The sequence below is a fragment of the Megascapheus bottae genome, chromosome 6 (assembly GCF_031878675.1).
Source record: "Megascapheus bottae isolate mThoBot1 chromosome 6, mThoBot2.hap1, whole genome shotgun sequence".
In the NCBI taxonomy this organism is placed as follows: Eukaryota; Metazoa; Chordata; class Mammalia; order Rodentia; family Geomyidae; genus Megascapheus; species Megascapheus bottae.
In genome coordinates, this window is record NC_143514.1 from 68,804,830 (window position 1) to 68,825,420 (window position 20,591).

At 47.4% G+C, this 20,591-nt stretch overlaps 1 protein-coding gene across 1 annotated transcript; it reads right to left on the reverse strand.

Annotated features, from left to right (window-relative positions):
- Positions 1-3,871: 3,871 nt before the first annotated feature.
- Positions 3,872-19,944, reverse strand: Lin28a (lin-28 RNA binding posttranscriptional regulator A). Its single transcript, XM_090333846.1, has 4 exons — positions 19,914-19,944; positions 19,289-19,485; positions 5,817-6,001; positions 3,872-5,293 (listed from the first exon to the last, which is right to left on the reverse strand). Exons 1-4 carry the CDS (start codon positions 19,942-19,944, stop codon positions 5,077-5,079), a joined length of 630 nt encoding a protein of 209 aa, XP_090189972.1. The 3' UTR covers positions 3,872-5,076.
- Positions 19,945-20,591: the final 647 nt, after the last annotated feature.

Sequence of the window (20,591 nt, forward strand, 5' to 3'; positions counted from 1 at the left end):
CACCGTCGGGCGCTGGGACACGCCCCTTCCGTCACGAGGTGGGCGGAGCCCAGCTCTGCAGCACTGAGCTAGGGGCGGGAAGGGCTCGAGCCCGCGGAGCCCGCCATTGGCGGACGTTCGCGCGGGGCGGGGGAAGACGCCAAGACACCGGGGTCACGTGACCAAACGAAGGGTCTCCAGTGCTCCAGCCACGTGTGGGCGAACTGGCTACCGTAGGCGGGGTCGAGCTGGAGCGGCTGTGTAAGTTGCCCTAGGGAGTGAATGAAAGGAACCCAGACCTCGAAGTGGGACACTGAGGGCAGGATGCGGGGAAGGGGTAACGCAGTTTCCTCTTGAGGGATCCCCATAACTTAAGGGTCTGCAGAGACCGAATTCTCCAGAAGCCCTGGTCAGTAAAACTGGGCTGTACTTCAGAAATGGCGGGGCCTGTAACTCTGACTGGTGGTTCCAGGCCAGCCTCAGGTAAACTTCAGTGAGACAGCAGCCATGTCAGCAAGGCTGGTGGCCTGGAATCAACTATGCGAAGGGCTGGGAATGTGACTTGGTGGTAGAGTGCTTGCCTAACTTGCATTAAGTCCTGGAGTCCTCAGTGCCACCCACAGAAAAGGCCAGGCATGGCGACATGGTTCAAGTGGTAGAGTGCTAGCCTTGAGGGCCTGAGTCCAAGCCCTCAGGACAGGCAAAAGAACAAACAAAACTATGTGAAAACAAAAACATCTAATGATTATGTGTAAAAAAAATGAGCGCCGGAGGTTGGCCTAGTGGTAGAGTGCTTGCCTAGCATGCATAAAGACCCGGGTTCGATTCCTCGGTATCACATACATAAAAAAGCCAGAAATAGTGTTGTGGCTCAAGTGGTTGAGCTCCAGCCTTGAGAGAACACAAGGACAATGCTCATACCCTGAGCACAAGTCTAGGACTGGCAAAAAACAACAAAAAAGTCTTAATGGCTAGCCTTGAGCAAAAAGAAAGGGGTAGTGCCCTGGCAAAGCAAAAAAAAAAAAAAAAAAAAGCTTTTAGTAGCCAACGAATTAATTTTTCCAAAGTGTGAAGCTAACAAAATGTTTGGTACTGAGATTTTTTTTTTGTGGTGTTGTAGTCTCTGAATTGTGTGTGCTACCACTTGAACCATTCCTCCAACTCACCTTTAAAACTTTTACACCTCATTTAGCCCTGCAATGTCAGATAAATGGTAATTTTACATGTATTGTCACTACGCTTTCTGATGAACAGGCTTTTTTTTTTTTTTTTTTTTTTTTTTGAGTATTTGTGTATTGGCTTGAACTTTGGGCCCAGGCTTTTGCCCTGTCCCTAAACTCAAGGCTGGATCCACTACTTAATCTACAGCTCCATTTCAGACTCTTTTATTTGGTTGGGGGGAATAACTAGGAGTAAGTCACCTGGACTTGCTGTCCTGATTGACTTTGAATCTCAGGCTTCATTCAGACCTCCCCCATGAGTAGCCAGTATTACAGGTATGAGTCACTGGGCACCAACAATCACCAAACAATTATCCTTTAGGACTTGGGAAGCCTGGAAGGTTTTATAGGAAGATCAGTCACATAAGCCCTGTAGCTTGCTGCTTTATTTTTTATTTTTTTATTTTTTGCCAGTCCTGGGCTTGAGCTCAGGGCTTGAGCACTGTCCTTGGACTTTCTCAAGGCTAGTACTCTACTACTTGAGCCTCAGCACCACTTCTGGCTTTTTGCTATGTATGTGGGGTACCGAGGAATCGAACCCGGGTCTTCGTGCATGCTAGGCAAGCACTCTACCACTAGGCCAAACTCGGGCCCCGCTGCTTTATATTTCTAGTTAGCTTCAGTTTTTGGTTCTAGTTTTGGGAACATAATCCATGGAGAAACCTTGCTCAAATAGTGTTGCCAACTTGAGCATTTTTAAAATCCCATTTCTCTGCATTTTGTCAAAATCATGTTTGCCTGTAACAAGGCTTTTTTTTTCTTGTAAAACTTTCACTTGAAAAAGTTTACAAATTCATTGTTAATTAGTAGGATAGCAAACTTTAGCTCAGAATCTCCTTTGGCCTCATCTTCCCCAGTTCCCTATGACATTTTTATTCCAAGGGTGCTACAAGGGGTTAATTAAGATTTGTAAAAGGCTTTGAAGAGTAGAGGACAAAGTATTATTAGGATCTCATGCCCCAAGCCATGGCCCCATCCTTTCATCCCAGCCAGTGGCATAGGCAACCCCATTCTTATGCATGCCAAGCCTCTAATCCCCTCTTGAATGTGGCAACTTCCAAGGAAGGGACAAGAGGCCTCAACTAGAAACAAAAATCCACTGTAATGAGGTGCTATGAAGACAGAATCAAGATTCATTCCTAACAAAGTGGTGAACAGAAAAACTTAATGGTCCTTCTGTGACTTATGAGTCCCAATCTAAGATAGGAGCTACATACAGAATGGGTGAAAAGGCCCCTAAATACCTGACAAGAAGAGGACAGTCTGAGTACCAAATAAGTATTTATTTATTCATTGTATTTTCCCAGGAAAAGAAGGGAAGGGAAGAGTCAGCATGTGTTACAAAAAAAATTAGAAAAGGGGAAAGGAAGTACTCGGGTACAGCACAAATCAATCATGAAACAAAACACCCAGGGCTGGGATCATCAAAACCCACGGGAGCTTCAGTCTGCAGGGATCAGAGAAAGGACAGACAGGTACACTCTCCCACCCTCCCGCCCCATAAATTCAAGATTTCTCACAAAGCTTTGGTTTCTAGCAGTAAACATGGCGTTACATTCGTCCGTCTCCTATTAAACAATCTTGTGGCCACTTTGACATAAATTTCTTGCACCTGTGTACAAGTTCCTGAGTGACTTGAACATACATTCATATTCCCTTTCCTGGTCTCCTCACCCCACTTTCTACATGGAAAGCCCCAATTGCTTCCCTCTAGTATGAAAGAATAAGTAGGTTTGATCATAAATGTCACGTATGGTAATAATCATTTTTTTTAAGGGCTCAGGTTTGGAACACGGTGGGGGTAGAGCCCTAGCTTCCCCTGAATCTTTGTATATGTCACATAAAATTTGGAGAGACATTACCAGGATTGTATATGGGCATGTAGGTTTTCTTTTGAGGGAGAAAAAGGGTAGGGGCTAGGACTTGTTTTTAGAAAAGATCTAGTCCAAAATGGGAAATAAGGGAAGCGAGAGCACAAAAGAAAAACAATGGTTCAAGATCCTCACTTTAGAAGAGGTACCCCTAACTTTGTTTCAATTTTTTTTGTCTAGTGCAGAACCTTCTGTCAAAGATACTTTGGCTATTTTTCTCAATTCTAAAGTCTGTAAACAATAAAACCCCAAGAACACGGAGAAAGACCCACATATTATTATTTACACAAACTAGGCCACCTAGCAATTACCAATTCTGAAACTCAATAAAGTCCTACAAAGCCTAGACAAATACAATTAACTAGAGGGGGGGGCAGCACTTGTGGGGAGACAAGAAACCAGGATCAGACACACATCACCCAATGCATTCTATTGCATTTGTCCCGTTTCAACAGTGAGGTAGGTTTGCGGTGATCTCACAACATGTAAACGAAACCCCCTTTTTCTCCTTTAGTTAACACAACACTATGAACCACTATGCAGCAGGGCAGGACACTGGCTCCGGGTGCCACAAAAAGGCCCTCACTTATTGGTCTCCCTGGAAGTCAAGACTTTTGAAAGGCTGAGGATTTTGGTCCTTGTTTTATATATCAATCCCTGTCTGGCTAGTATAAGGTGGACATAAACCTGTGGTCTCAAAATTTAACCATATCAATTCCCATTTCTTAGAGAGGAAAAAAAAAAAAGGACACATAGTTATGTGCGTGGTAAGCTAGATTTTCCTAACCTAGGAAGGGATAGATTTGGTATATGGAAAGAAAAACCAAGTCCCAGAGCCCTAGGATTAGACAATCACCTTGGCTTCCTCTCTGGGCCTCTTCTACCTTCTCTACACCAGTTTCCTGTTTAGACTAATTTCCATTCTTCCAGCAGAAGGAGAACAAGTCATGGGGCAGCCCAATTAAAAACCTAGTCTCCCACAAAACATTTCCATGAGTGGAGGGGGTTTCAAGAGGACCCTATGGCAGAAAAGCCAGCTCTAATTGGCAAAAATGAGGTAGTTCAATAGGCTGTGCACTCCAAATGGTTGCTCTCCATGGTGATAAAAACAACAAAGTCTTCCTGCTGTGCGGACCTGGAGCTGCTGCCCACTTATCCCTGAGATTGCTCATGTACCTGAGAACACAGTGCAGGAATGAGGGCCTTAAGATTAAAATATATAAAAATACAAAACCAGAATATTTATATTAAGAAAAAAATTAAAATGCACAAGATACGTCATTCGCACAAATAGTGCAGTTTGGCATCCTGGAGAAAGTGGGTACCCAAGGTGCAGTTATCCAAGGGAGCAAATAAATTACAATCACATTGGCCCAGAAAAGGGGTGGGAAGAAGCTCAGAGGAGCAGGTCTGCAGCCATTCCCCAGCCACCCATTTTGCTTGTCATCACAACCCAATGCATGGGACAACTCTCCCAGAACCGCAGCTCAAAATAGGGTGATGAGGATACAAGATGGGGAGGCAAAACAAACAACAAAACAAAACAAAACAAAAACAACCCTGCCTTGCTCCTAAGGCCCTTTCCCACACAAGGTACTACCTGAGGGATTGAGCCCATTCATCTACGGGTCGGTCTTATGCTTGTTTCACATTCTGGCAAGGGAATGATTACACATCCTTCTTTAAAAGAACTTGCCAATCTGGGTCATTTTTAGAAGCTGGAGACTGGGGGGTGAGGCTTATCATGTAAAGCATTTGGGCTTCAAGGATGGTTCCCCCTAAGCCCCTCAACTTGAACTGGGATAGATCACGATAGGAGTTCCTATGCATCACCCCATCCCCTCACCAAAAGAGAAGATGGGGTGATGCAGGGAAACCCCGGCCTGAGACACATGGCAGTACCAGCTACTCGCCAACCCACCCTATCCCCACTCTCTCCATTTTGCCGATTGATGCCTGCTCCTTGAAAATTCCTACTAGCAAGAGTTGGGCCCCTGACTGATGGCTCAATTCTGGGCCTCGGGGAGCAGTGCAGAGCTGTGGATCTCTTCTTCTTCCTCCCGAAAGTAGGCAGGCTTTCCCTGGGAACTGGGGACCTGCTGGGCCTTCAGTGGACAGGAGGCCACCATATGGTTGATGCTTTGGCAGAAGTGGCACTTCTTGGGCTGAGGTGGCAGTTTGCATTCCTTGGCATGATGGTCTAAACCACCACAGTTGTAGCACCTAGTAAAAAATGAGAAGGACATGTCACCTCATTCATTTGTCCCCAATTAAAATTAAACAAACAAAAATCTTAGCAGTGGTGTAGAAAAGGAACAGAGTGCAAGCCCTAGGACCAACACACACACATATATATACATATATCCCATACCTTGACAGTGGTAAAATGCTAGCTTCAAGCAAATAAACCTCAGGAACCATGCCCAGACCCTTAGTCCCCTGAGTGAAAGCCCTAGGACCAGCACACACATGCAGACACGCAGAAAAACAATACCACTCACATCTCTCTTCTTGATCACTGGTAAAGCACTTGCCTAGCAACTATGAAAACCCTGAGCTCAATAACCCAGTACCATCAAAATAAAATGATTGTGGGCAGTCAGTGTCTCTTCACTGAACAACGACAAGGAAGATGCAACTCTGATGTTGTCAGGACCCACAGGCTCCACAGACCATGACAAGCTGGCCCCTCTAGACTGGGGAGGGTTGTCATCCTCAGAGCCCACACAAGCTATGAAAATCATACCTGTCTCCTTTGGACCTGCGTTTCTGCATGTTCTTCCCCTTTGGCCGCCTCTCACTCCCAATACAGAACACCCCGCCAGGCCCAGTGACACGGATGGATTCTAGGCCTTTGGCAGACTTCTTAAAGGTGAACTCCACAGCCTCACCCTCCTTCAGGCTCCGGAAGCCTTCCATGTGCAGCTTACTCTGTAAGACAAACACAATCCATCTTTTCCTTTTCCTTTTTTAGGGTGGTGATCCTGGGGCTTGAACCCAGGACTAATGCTCTACCGCTTGAGCCACAGCTCTACTTCCAGCTTTTTGGTGGTTAACTGGAGATGAGTCCCATGGACTATCCTGCATGGGCTGGCTTTGAACCGCCTCCCTCAGATCTCAGCCTCCTAAACAGCTAGGACTATAGGCTCAACTTACATTTTTTGCACAGTAGATTTTATCATGTTTCCATTATTTCACCAAAAATGTACAAATCAATTCCTCTAAAGTAGAAGAAATTAGAACTCTCACTCTTTTGGTAAGAAAACTAAGTTCAGTGCTGAAGGTGATGGATGCATTGAAGCCCAACACTTACAAGACAAAGGCAGGAAAAACCAAAGTGCAAGAACAGCCTAGCAGAGATCCTATCTTAAAAATAAATTAAGCTGGCGCTATGGCTCACACCTGTAATCCTAGCTACTGAGGAGGCTGAGATCTGAGGATCAAGGTTCAAAGCCACCTGGGCACTGAAGTCTGTGAAGACTCTTCTCTCCAATTAACCACTAGAAACCTGGAAGTAGCTCTGTGGTTCCAGGGATAGGGCAGTAGCCTTGCACTGAAGAGCTTAGGAACAGTGCCCAGGCAGAGTTCAAGCCCCAAGACGGACAAAAAAATAACTAAAATAATGGAACCCACAAAACAGGACATACACATATGATAAGAAACACTAAAGACAAATGACTTCAAATTGTACAACTTGAGTCTAACCTGGAGGTAACATCAGACAAACTCAGAGGGATCTCTACAAAACAGATTTCAAAAGACATTCTAGAGAACTCCGTTTTCATCATCACCAAGAACTGTGATTGAATGCAATGCAAGAGGCTGGACTGGATCCCATCAATGTCAAATTCTTTTTCATTTTGTGGGTCATGGGGCTTGAGCTCAGTCGCCTTGTCTGGGCGCTGTTCCTAAGCTCTTCAGCTCAAGGCTACCGTCCTACCCCTGTAGTCAAGCCCCATTTCCCTTTTCCTAGAGGTTAATTGGAGATAAGAATCACTGGTCCTGCCAGCACAGTGGCCCACGCCTATAATCCTAACTACTCAGGAGGCTGAGATCTGAGGATCAAGGTTCAAAGCCCAGGCACAAAAGGACTGGACTCTTATCTCCAATTAACCTCTAGAAAAGGGGAAGTGAGACTTGGCTCAAGGGTAGGGCAGTAGCCTTGAGTTAAAGAGCTCAGGGATAGGCCCATGCCAGTTCAAGCCCCATGACACCCCCCCCCCCAAAAAAAAAACCCACAAAAAACAATCGCAGATCCTTTTGGGCTGGGCTGGCTCTGAGCCTTGATCCTAAGATCTCAGCCTCCTGAGTAGCTAGGATTACAGGCGTGAGCCACCGTGCTTGACTACACTGTTCTTTTCTAAGTCTGAAATTTTCATTCTTTCTTTCATTTTTGTTTGTTGGGTTGTTTTTTTTTTTTGGCGTTTTGCCACTGAGTTATATCCTAGCCCCCACTAAGTCTGAAAATATATCTAAATTCTGAAATACTATTAGTAGTTAGTTGTATGCCAGTGGCTCTTACAATCCTACCTATCCAGGCTAAACTCTGGCTTAGTCAGATGAAGAGACTCTACAACTAAACTATTACCACCACCAACAAAAAAGGTAGAGAGGTGCGGCCCAACTGGTAAAGTACCTTTAGTGGAAAAAGTTAATCAAGAGCACACTGAAGCCCCAGTTTTTCTTATCAGGACAAAAAATAAAGGGCCGGGAGTTTGGCCTAGTGGTTAAAGTGCTTGCCTAGCATGCATGAAGACCCGGGTTCGATTCCTCGGTACCACATACATAGAAAAAAGCTGGAAGTGGTGCAGAGGCTCAAGTGGTAGAGCTCTAGCCTTGAGAAAGTCCAAGGACAGTGCTCAGGCCCTGAGCTCAAGCCCAGGACTGGCAAAAAAAAGAAAAATAAAGCCAGGCACTGGTGGTTCATGTCTGTAATCCTAGCTACTCAGGAGGCTGAGATCTGAGGATCAAGGTTCAAAGCCAGCCCGGGCACAAAAGGACTGTTATCTCCAATTAACCTCTAGAAAAGGGGATGTGGGGACTTGGCTCAAAGGTATGGAGGTAGCCTTGAACTGAAGAGCTCAGGAATAGCGCCCAGGCCAAGTTCAAGCCCCCATGACCCACAAAAAAAATAAATAAAATTTAAAAAATAATAAAAAAGGAACACTAGACAGGGGAAAACAAAGTCAACAAGTGGTGCTAAGAAAATTAACCAGTTGGGTGGGCACCAGTAGCGCATACCTGTAATTCTAGCTACTCGGGAGGCTGAAATCTAAGGATTGAGGTTCAAAGCCTGAGACTCTCTCTTATCTCCAAGTAATCATTCTTAAACAGAAGTGGCACTGTGGCTCAAGTAATAGAATCTTGAGCACAAACAGGCTCAGGGACAGCACCCAAGATCTAAGTTCAACCCCTACATCAGACCAAAACAAACCACAAAAGAAAGAACTGGGCCCTTGTGGCTCATGGTTCAAAGCCAGCTCAGACAGGAAAGTCAGGGAGACTCATATCTAATTAACCACTGGGAAACTGGAGATGGGGCTGTGGCTCAAGGGGTAGGGTGGTAGGTAGCTTTGAGCTGAAGAGCTCATGGCCAACACCCAGGCCCAGAGTTCAAGCCCCACAACCAACTAAAAAGAAAAAAAAAAAAGAGGGGAGTGTGGCCTAATGGTAGAGTGCTTCCCAAGAACCAGGTTTGATTCCTCAGTACCACAAACATAGAAAAAGCTGGAAGAGGTACTGTGGCTCAAGTGGTAGAGCTCTAGCCTTGAGCAAAAGTGTTCAAGGACAGTACTCAGGCCTTGTGCTTGTTGGGCCCAGTTTAAGTAGGATCAGCCTACAGAGCAAAACTTGACAAATGTATAAAGCAAAAAGGGCTGGAAATGAAGCTGAAGAATAATGTGCTGAGTGAGATCAATACCCTACCACTACTTAAAAAAGGAAAAGAATAAAATAAAAGCACAACAAAAAACTTACACCTATATAAACAACAGCAGTAAGGACACTAAGGCTGAAGGATGGGAAAAACTGGGCCACCTCAAAATAAACACAAAGGACAATAAAAGTCAAAAGAGGACAGACATTTAGAGCTCTGATCTCCAATTAACCCACTCAAAAACTGGAAGTGGAGTTGTGGCTAAACTGACAGAGCCTTGAGCACAAAGAAACTCAGGGACAGCCCAGGCCCTGAGTACAAGCCCCACAACTGACCACTAGAAACAATGCTCTCAAGATAAAATGACACCATTGGCTTAAACAGATAACTAATTTACAACAGCTGAGTATTTGAGCACACTATGGTATAATGAACCCAGGCAAGTCACAGGTATTGAGTATCAATTCTTGCTCATTGCTTTATCTTTTTGCAATACTGAGGTATGAACAATGAGGTTTCACCTTCTTTGCTAGGCTGAGCACTCTACCACTTGAGCCATGCCGCCTGTCCTGCTTTTTGCCAATTAGTTTACAGATGGAATCTAGGACTTTTCTACTTTGGCTGGCCTTGGGGTAGGAGGCAAGATTCTTATGTTATTCATAAGAAAAGATGACCTGACAGTATGATTTAAAAAGCACAGTCTAGACCAGATTTGTATAGAATAATTCCATTAAAATACTGCATGTCTGTACCAAAATTTAACACTAACATGCACAAAAACAGCTTAGACATCTTAAAAAAAAAAAAAAACCAGGGAGCTATTCACATAGCTAATTAAGTGATTAAATCAAGAGTCCAGAGTTCCTGTGCTCACAGTGGTACTACAACACAGCTCATTAGGGAAGGTAATGGCATCTTCCAGTCCCTTCCCAATAGTCCTCACTACAACCTCATCTATTGGGGTTCCGATAGTTATGGTGGCACATGCCTATAATCCCAGCACTCAGGAGGCTGAGGGAGGCAGATGAGTTGAGGCCAATTTAGGCAACATAGTAATGATACTTAAGTCTCAAAAAAGGGTGGAGAAGATTAAATGGTAGAGCTTTCCTAATATGTACAAGGCTTGAGTTTGATCTTGAGCCACAGCACCACTTCCAGTTTATGTGGCACTGAGGAATCCAACCCAGTTTGGTACATTCTAGGCAAGCATATTCCCAGTCTCTTGAGATAAGGTTTCTTGACTGTTTCTGCCTGGGCAGGCTTTGAACTGCAATCCTTCCATTCTCAAGTCTCCTCAGTTGCTACAATTATGTTACAGGAAAGAGCCACGAACACTGATTCCTCTGTTAATCTTGGAACTGGAGAATGCTGCTCCTTTGTGGTACTGGGATTATAGGCTGCCATAGCCATCTTAAGCAATGTCTTTCAATTTACTAGGCTCCAATGAAGTTACATCTGCATGGAAATATGAAGTATGCAGTAAACACTCCATGTTGAAAGAGGTAGGAGGTTAAAAGACAAAAAAAAGGAATGGGCTGAAGTGGCACTATGGCTCAACATGTTAAAGTGCTAGCCTTGAGCTAACACTTCAGAGTCCCATGACTGCTGGAAAACGAAAGAGGGGCTGGGAGTGTGGCCTAGTGGTAGAGTGCTTGCCTAGCAAGCACCAGGGTGTGATTCCTTGATACTACATATGTTTAAGAAATTGGAAGTGCTTTGGCTCAAGTGATAGAGCCCTCGCCTTGACAAAAGCCCATGGACAGTGCTTAGCCTTGAGTTCAAGCCACAGGACTGACACAAAAACAAAAAAAAAATGGAAAGCTGACTGGGAGTTTGGCCTAGTGATAGAATGCTTGCCTAGCAGGCACGGAGATTTGGATTTGATTCCTTGGCTAGCACATACATAGAAAAAGCTGGAAGTGGTGCTACGGCTCAAGTGGTAGAGATCTAGCCTTAAGAAAACCTAAGGATAGTGCTCAGGCCCTGAGTTCAGGACTGGCAAAAAAAACGGGGGAGGGTTGGAATGAAGATAAATGAAGATAAATAAAACACTTAAATGGACTAAGGATCATGATCTCTTAAATAGTTGGGAGGAGAGAACAAAAACCTACTCAGTGGATTCTGATTCTAGTTCACCATCTACCTAAGTAGATCCAGCAGCTAAAGGGTTAAAGAGAAGGCTTGCATGGAGAACCTCTTCCCTCTTCTCCTTATTCATCTATAAAATGAAGTAGATACTAATTTTATGGTGGTGCAGTGTGGTTTTATGCATGAGAAGTAGTTAACACTTTGCCAGCCACACATAAAATCCCTGGTGAGGTGGGTGGCAATTAGCAGGCACTGCAGACTGGATGGGGCCAGGGTAACAGTGACACCCAAGTGTCAAGTGACTCAAAATTAACTCTGGTTTTATCACTACCCAGCCTGGAAAACTCCCAGAGTACTGCCCTCCTCAAACCACGCCTTGTAAGTTTGTGAGAATGTGAATGAGATTGACTAGTCCTCTTTGGGCTGGAGATGTGGGAGTTAAATCACTCACACAAAACTCTCCTGGGCAGGCACCTCCAGTAACCCGGATGGCCGGGGGATTTAAATTGGTGGTCTCTAGAAGAGGCTCCCTTCCCCCACCTTCCAGCTCTTTTCTAAAAACACATAGTTTGAATTCCTCTCTTATCAGATAGGTAATCAGCGTGCTGCCCCACTGAGCTAGCCTGCATCTGAAAGGAGCCAGAAAATTCTCCTACCACCCCCAACCACACACAAAGCAGGGGCCCGCCTCACTCCCTAGCCCCACCAAAAAAAAAAAAAAAAAGCCCTGGGGGGAGGGGCAGGGCCTGAGCTCCCCCAATAGAACCCAACCCTAGGAAACAAAGAGTTGACACTGGTTGGTTCTGGTGGTCAGATTCCTGGAGTTCCATGGCACCCTCCCCCCACATTCAAACAGATCGGTTCCTTCCTTCCTCTCCTAGTTGGGGTTATGGTCATGGTGAGAGAAATGGATACTGAAGTACTGCTTTCCCAGTGAGACCCGCTGGATTTGTCATCTCCAGCACCCTGGTTCTTCCTCCCCTCAGGCTTGCCTCCCCCCACACCCCACAACTTAAGAGGGTTGCCCAACAGAGGACCCCTCCCTTAGTATGTATAATTGCTTCCTCCGCTCTGCGTTCAGTGGGAAAAGGGATCTGATAATTTTTTGGAAATAAGGAAAGTGGACAGCCCGCCCTGGGCCCAATGCTGCGTGAGGATGGGAAAGCTGGCGCTTAGAAAACAGTGGTAGAAATCACTTCCTTTTCTTGATGCCTTTGCCTCCAGTACTTTACTAGCTGCCTAAGCTTAACAGACAGAATCAACCTTAAGAAATGGTCACTGAAGGAACCTGGTTCTTCCAATTATCAAAGCCAGATCACACTTTGACAATCTGATCTCTTCTAGCTCTAATACACTGCACTTTAATCAGATGGCTTCTTTCTAGTTGAACAGTAATAACTGAGTCAGATGTTTTTTATGTGTGTATGTATATGTGACTGTACAAAGTTTGAACTTAGGGCCTCATGCTCTTGCTTACCTTCTTTGCTCAAAGCTGTTATCACTTTACTTCAGCTTTGTGCAGTAGTTAAATGGAAATTAGGTTTTTCTGCCCAGGCTGGCTTTTAACCGGGATTCTCAGATCTTAACCTCCTATGTAGCTAATGATTACAGATGGGAAAGCCTCTCATAACCCAGTGAGTAACAGAATTTCAAGATACTTGCTATCTCACTGGGAGTGTTTCAAGCTCTTCTCTATCACCCAGAGGTAGTTTAAAGATTTTCCGTAAGTCAGGTGGCTCACACCTGTAATACTAGCTACTCAGGAGGCTGAGATCTGAGGACTGTGGTTCAATGCCAGCCCAGGCACTAAAGAATGTGAGACTCTTATCTACAATTAATCACTAGGAAATGGGAAGTGGGGCTATGGCTCCAGGGGTAGGGCAGTAGCCTTGAGCTGAAGAGCTCAGGGACAGTGCCCAGGTCCAGAGCTCAAGCCCCATGACTGACAAAATTATAAGTGCACATTCATTGCATACACTAAATTCTGTTATCCAAAATAACTACTGTTACTCAATTGTTTACTATGGGCAGAGTGAGTATATATGTGTGTGTGTGTTATATTCCTAGTGCCAGATCTCAGCCTCTTGAATAGCTAGGATTATAGGCATGAGCCGCCACACCTGGCGACAGAATGATATTCTTCTTCATTCTCTAAGGTAGATTCACCCAGTTTATTTGATTTTGCAGGAAATGTCTAGAATCAAAAGCTGCAGGAAGGGAGCAGACATACAACCTGTCTTATATTTCCTCTGCTCATTGAGAACCAGATCCAAGACGTTTGCCTGCAATTCCCCACCAGATGGCAGTATACATCTGCCTGTGCAAAGGCAAGCCTGGGACAGCCCAGACCAGTAGTGACGAGTTTTGAACTGCAAATTCAGTCACTGGGATTTCTAGATTTCTCTCTGTAGCTCCTTAGGGAGGTCAGACAATTCATTTCCTGCATGCACTGCCTAGCACAGGGAAAGAGGTCATTACCCTTCTTGGACATAGGTTTTCTGTCTCAATTAACTAACTCCAACCCAAGATCATGTTAAAAAACTTGGCAGGCACGGTGGCTCAAACTTGCAATCTTAGCTACTCAGGAGGCTGAGATCTGAGGATCGAGGTTCAAAGCCAGCCGGGCACTAAAAAGCATGTGAGACTCCAATTAATCACTATAAAACCAGAAGTGGTGCTGTGATTGCAGGGGTAGGGCAGTAGCCTTGAGCTGAAGAGCTCAAGGATGGCGCCCAGGCCCAGAGTTCAAACCCCATGACCGACCGGAAGTGTGGCCTAGTGGTAAAGTGCTTGCCTAGCATGCATGAAGTCCTACGTTCAATTCCTCAGTACCACATACATATCAAAGCCAGACGTGATGCCGTGACTCAAGTGGTAGAGCCCTACCTAGCCTTGAGAAAGCGTCAATGCTCATGCAGCCCCAGGACTGCAAAAAAAAAAAACAAAAACAAAAAACAAAACACTGCACAAATTCTTAGTCTTCTTTGCTAGTGCTCTATCACTTTGAACCACAGCACTTCTAGTTCTCAACACCTTCCTGCTCTGGCTGGCTTTGAACAAAGATCCTCAGCTCTCAGCCTCCTGAACGCTTAGGATTACAGGGGTGAGCCATTGGAGGCTTACTCACTCACTGCCATTTCTTACATGAAAAGCAGGAAACAGTTCCTATTTCTCACTAGTTTTTCTTTCTTTTTTTTGGTTCGTCTTGGGGCTTGAACTCTAGACCTGGGCCTTGTCCCTGAGCTCTTCAGCTCAAGGCTACCACCCTACCCCTGGAGCCTCAGCCCCACTTCCCTTTTTCTGCTGGTTAACTGGAGATAAGTCACAGGGACTTTAGAGTGCCTGGACTTTGAACTATGATCCTCAGATCTCAGCAGCCCGAGTAGCTAGGATTACAGGCGTGAGCCACCATTCCCAGCTCTATTTCTCACTAGTTTTACATTATACTAAAATAAATCCTGAACTGAAACTTAAAACTACTCAGAAAAAGCTTAAAGTGGGGACCAGGAGTGTAGCCTAGTAGTAGAGTGCTTGTCTAAGCATGCAAGAAGCCATGAGTTGGATTCCTCAGTACCATATACATAGAAAAATCAAAAGTGGTGCTGTGGCTCAAGTGGCAGAGGGCTAGCCTTGAGCAAAAAGTGTCCAGCAAAAAGAATCCAAAGACAGTGCTCAGACCCTGAGTTAAAAGCTCCAGAACCAGGAAAAAAATGCATATTTCAACAAAATTTCCTCTTCCCAACTCCTGTTAATTTCCAGTCTGGAACTACCAAGTCATTCTGCATGCCAGCAGGATAAAGGGGGATATGGTTCAACCTGGGGCAGTTTCAAAGGGGAAGAAAAAAATCCTAGCAAAGTGGAGAATGCAGTTAATTAGGAAATGTCCTGAGCAACACAGCATCCTTGTCCAAGTTACTGAAAACCTCTTGGACAGCAGCGTGACCCACAGGATAGACGTTTCCCATATTGGAACCTTTGCTAGTGATGGTGACACAGCCTCTACTCAGGACACTATCTAAAGAACGCATGCCTCTGCAACAACAGAAGCCCCAGAAAAGTCCATGATACCCAAAAAGCACTAAGGACTTCCTTGCCAACTTTCTGAAGAATCCATTATTTTTGCCTTTTCCTATTTAATGGGAATGAAGAACTGGATGCTTAATAGCAAGTATGATGTACTGGGTCTAAGCTCTAGGACTACAGAAAACAAAAGTAATTAATGAAGCCAGCAAGCTTGCAGTTTCCCCTTATCAACAAGAGAATGCTCCCTGGGGTGCAGCACTGAGATGGGTTCACTCTACAAATGCTTAGAGCATCTTTTTTTTTTTTTTTTTTAAATCTAACCAGGCTAGAAAGAAAGCATCTATGAATTCACACCTCTTTCCTCTTTCTACCTACAGTCTTTCCCTCTGGAGGAAGACTTCTGATAAATGAATCTGAATATATTCTTGATTTACCAGGTCCTAAAGATACCCTTCCTTCTTATTCAGTTCACTGATTTCCCTATATTCAGTTATCTTCTGTGGATTCTAGAAAATGACCCAGGCAGCTGGATCCCCCTCTCCCCTTACACGGATCACAGATTTGCAAAAAACAAAACAAAACAAAACAACAAAAAAAAAAAACACGAAGAAAATGACATTAACAACTATATGTGAATGAGTAGTACTGTGAACCAGGTACGGAAGATACTCTGGCCACCCAACTGTCCTAACCTAGACCCATGAGACGTTGCTCTGGTCATCATCCCTCCTGAATCTTTCCTGAAAAAGCTGACCATGTGGCCTGTTCTGCCTCAATTTCAATTCAAACCCAAGTAGTGATTTGACTGACTACGTGCTTTTCCTTTTTGCTGCCAAGCATTTTAATGGACCTTATCAGCCAGAAATTCAATTTCAACATCCATATGATTCTGAAACACTATTAAGAAGAAAATGTTCCCACCCCAAATTTTTACCAATGTTGGCAGTTTTGGATTTGAAACCATACACAGCAAACAAGCTCAGCCCCAAATCCCAACATGGTCGTGGAAATTTTTGCATCCTTGGTGAATAATGAAGAGCATAAAGGACAGTGTAGTTGTCTTGCTCTGGTTTTCTCAACAGAGGGTGATTCTACTTTCCAGGGACACTTACTTGACAATGCCTACGTTCATTTAGGTTTTCACAACTGAAGGACATAACTGGATTTTCTACTAAGAGTACAGACCAGGAATACTGTTGTATTTTCTAAAGACAGTCCTGAGATCAAGAGAATTTTAACCTGCTCAAAAATAAGCTACTTGGGGATGGGAATGTAGCTTATGTAGCTTAGTAGTTGAGTGCTTGTCCTCTCTCAGTACCACATAAACAGAAAGACCTGTAGAGCTAGCCTTGAGCAAAAGAAAAGAAGCTCAGCGATATTGCCCAAGTGTCAGGACTAAAAAAAAAATGTACCAATGTAGACAAACCCAGACTTATGAGCTTGACATATGCCCTTAAAATCTCCATTAACTCTGAATAGAAATTTCTGTATCTTAAAACCTGTGGCTAAAGCCAGGAATCCGATGGCTGAAGCTTATAACCTTAGCTGCTCATGAAACTGAAATCTAAGAATCATTAGTTCAAATGAATCTGGGCAGAAAAGCACCATAAAAACACTCATCACCACTTAACCACAAACCCACACAGAGAAATTTACTCTGTGGCTCAAATAGAGTCCCAGCCTTTAGTGAAAAAGCTAAAGGACAGCAACTTGAGTTGAAGCCTCAGTGTGTGTGCATACATGCACTCACATTCATACACACAAGTCTATGAGTATTTTCTCCTGGCAGAGGAATGAAAACTAAAGATGGGTTTTTTTCTCCCATTCAATTCCTGGGAGGAGAATGAATAACAGTATTGAATGAGCAACAATGTATTGGGAAACTTACAAGCCCATTTTGGAAGGGACTCATCCCTTGGCCCTGGCACATAATCTCCCAACACCTCATTCCACCCACCTCCAAGCTGCCAACCAGTTGTAGCTTAAGAATGAGTAGTTTGATATTCCTTATTCTACTTCATGAAGTTTCCTTTCCACAAAAAATAAAAGTTATTAGGGATTATTCTGCATCTACAAATCCATCTATCACTAGATTCCCAGAGGATTTTCAATTTTCAAGCTAAATTGAACTTAACTGGTCAGGTGGAGTGTGCAAAGATCAGTTATAGCCCTCTTTAACTAGTATTGAGAGAATGGACATTAAAGAGCTCTTAAATTTTGTATTTTTTCATGGGACTGGGGTTTAGACCCAGTGCCTTGGGCTTGCTAGACAAACTCTCCTAACCAAGTTCCAAGCTAGGAGAAAAACTCTTGATCTCAGCTCACTTCCCTCCTAAAACTGTGGGTCCCTGGCATTCCAGAAGGTTCCTGCTTTCTTCCAGTGCAACACCCCAAGTTACCCAATTGCCTGGAGCTCTCAGGGGTTAAGTTCACCAAGTCACATCCCATCCATTACCACCACCACTTCCACAGGGGGGGAAAAAAAAAACAAAACCTTGAAATTTGTCTATTGCCAAGAAACCCCCAGGAACCCAGAGAACACCTTGCCCCGTATCCTCATCCTCATTAGCAGTATTTGGAGATCTCCAAAATGCTGGATCTGAAATCTTTTATTTCAGAATTCCCAAATTGGCCAAATTGGCTCAGTCATCCCCAGACCAGGAAATATTTTCATGTCTTTGTCATCAGATAAATGAGAGAATGGGGGAGACCTCTCCCCCCATGCCCCCTGCTGAGGAGAGCCATTCAAAGTAGGTTCCTGTAATAAAGTGATTTAACAGAACTAAAGAGCCCAATTCCCTTCTTTCCCTCACAATTACTTCCTGTGGGTTATCATTCACATATGTAAATGAAGGGGGGCAAGGCCATCAGTCAGAAACCAGCAGTCCTGGAGGAGAGGCAAGGAACTGGGGGGTGGGGGGAGGAGGGCTGCAAAAGAAGTAGCTAAGTTCCGAGCTGCAGGTTCTGTTGGCCAGACCCCCAAGGAGGCAACAGTAACCAGCAGGTCCGGATCTCCTTCGATTCCCCTCCTCCCCAGGACCGTGCTCAAGACTTCCAAGAAGCTTCTACCCAGTCCACCCTACACCTCCCTTCCCTCACCCCTCCCCCTCCAGAATGCCATCCCTCAGGCTCCAACCCTTAATCCCCACATCCTCCTTTCCCCTCCCCCCACCGCTCCTAGGGCCAACCTCCCCGAAGTAACCCCTCCCTGCCCGGCCAGGCCAGGGTGTCAACCTATAGGACATGGGATTAGCAATTTCTTCTTTCCTAGATCAACCCTTAAACCACCTCCTGGGGAAGGGAACTTGCAGCAACTTCCTTTAGACTCCGGCCCTACCACAGTAATCCCTCCAGGATGTGGAGTTCAGGGGAAGCCTGGGAGGAGAGACAGACCAGGCTGGCTCTGGCCTCCCCGTGTGAGGCTCGGGAAGGTTAGGACAGCAATCAATGGCAGTCTGGGGCCATAAACGCCAAGCTGTAGAGAATAGGTCCCCAGGCCGTCCCTCCCTCCACCCCCTACCCTGCGACACTGAATTTCACCCCCCACTGTGCGGCCCTGCTTTAACTGAGAACTTGGGGTTGCATCTACCCAAATCCATTCCCAGACGGACTGAGCCGAGCCGTCCATGCCTGACCTCCAGAAGGTTTTCCTTCCTGGCAGGACAGCTGCAAACAGCCATGGCAAGCCCCGCTCCTTCACCGCTGCCCGGGCCCCCCTCAGCTCCGACTCAAGCCCCAGGGCACGCACTACTTTTGGGTGACTACCTGCACGAGCTCTGCGCCGCGCGCGGGCCACCGCCCCGCGCCCCGGGGTGCGGCGCCAGCTCCCCCTCCACGCCCGCGCTCTCGAGTCCCACTCCGACGGCAAAGGTGCCGGGCGCAGGCCCCGCATGCGCCTCCCCGGCCGGCCAGCTCGCCCTCCCCCACCGACAAGCACAATACAACCTTAGTTTCTGCCACATGGGGTCACCTCCCTGCCCCCGGCTCCCGTCCCAGGGGAAGGAGGTACTAGACACGTGGTAAGCCAGAGGGGTTCCCGGAAGGGGGTCCCCCCACGCCCCCCGGTGGTGTGTAACCCTGGCGGGGCGTGGGGGCGACTCCCCGGCTGGGGTGCCCGGGCTCAGATCAGGAGGCGCAGTGGGCAGAGCCTGCTCCCAGCCCTCCGCCCAGCCCTGCGCGCGCGGCCCCCGGTCCTCCCCCGAAAGCCGCCAAGTTGCGGGACCCGGTCTCACCTGGTGCACAAAGACGTCCACCGGGGGGTCGAGCGCGACCCCGGCGCGGGCGGTCATGGACAGGAAGCCGAACCCCATGCGCACGTTGAACCACTTACAGATGCCGGCCCCGTGCAGCAGCTGGGGCTCCTCGGCCGCCCGTGCGGCGTCCGCCGGCGCCTCCTCGGGCGCCTTCTCCGCCGCCTTGGTGCAGCCACCTGGAGACAGGGCCGGGCGATGAGCGAGGGGCACGCGTGCGGGCGGGACGGGGAGGCCGCCACCTCCGGAGTGGGCGGGCGGACCCCGAGCAGCGGGCTCGCGGAGACCTGTCGCGGCCGCCCCCACGCTGGAGCCGAGGGCGCCCCGAAAGTTTTGTCCGGCTACCCCGCGGCACGTTGCCGGGGACGCCGGGCCCGACAGGCCCCTCCTCTCCTCTCCCTCCGCCCCCCACGGGCGAGGCGCGCCGGGGTCCCCGGCTCCAGACACGGCCCCGTGGCCGCGCGGGAGGCCGCCCCGACGTGGGGTGGAGTGGGTCCGGCGTGCGCCGCGGCCCGGGGGATACCCTCCCCCAGCGCCCCTCGACGTGGCTCCCGGGCGCCCCGCACGCCAAGGTGTCCCCCCTTCCCGGGAAGTCTCGAGTTCGAACCTGCAAACTGCTGGTTGGACACTGAGCCCATGGTCGTCGGCTAAGCCCGCGGCCCCGGGGCCCTGGTCGGCCGGCTGCTGGCCCCAGAGAAGTCCGGAGGCAAAGGGGAGGTTCGGAGAAGAGGCGGCTACATCTTCCCCCGCACAATAGCGGTGGGAGGGCCCACGGCTTTTCAAAGGCTCCCAAATTCTAAAAGACAATGACCCAGCCCCCCGCGGGCAGCCCCCTCCCCTGCCCTCCCCTCCGCTCCTTTCTCCTCCCTTTCCCTCCGGCCCGGCCCGGCCCTCCCCCACCGCGCGGCTCGCTGACACCTCCGGGGTTCCCGGCCAGGACCCGGGGCCTTGACACCCGCTCCCCCGGCTCACATCTGGACTTGGGGACTCGTCTTCCGCGGGCGGCCGTGGCCACCCCGGAATGTGGGGTCTTCACCCTTTAGGGACTCGGTGTGTGGTGGGGAGGGGGGTTCCCCAAAGCTGACACAGGTAGGGAAGGTGGGGGGTGTAGTTCAGAACCACGTGACTGTCCCACTCACCGCACACCCCCACCCCCACCCCCCGCGGATAATTATACATTCCAGAGAGTTGGGGGAGGGAGGTGCAGGGCCCGCGGCGCCGGCCAATCAGAAGCGCCAACCACCTGTCAAGGGGGAAATGGATGAGCCCTCCCCCTCCCCGCCCG

What these genes read in the sequence shown, in the direction of transcription:
- Lin28a (XM_090333846.1), bottom strand. Translation starts at nt 19,944, where the DNA reads ATGGGCTCAGTGTCCAACCAGCAGTTTGCAG. An exon ending in TGGACGTCTTTGTGCACCAG is followed by an intron (nt 6,002 to 19,288) that starts GTGAGACCGGGT and finishes TTTGTCTTACAG; the next exon opens with AGTAAGCTGCACATGGAAGG. An exon ending in CGCAGGTCCAAAGGAGACAG is followed by an intron (nt 5,294 to 5,816) that starts GTATGATTTTCA and finishes ATTTTTTACTAG; the next exon opens with GTGCTACAACTGTGGTGGTT.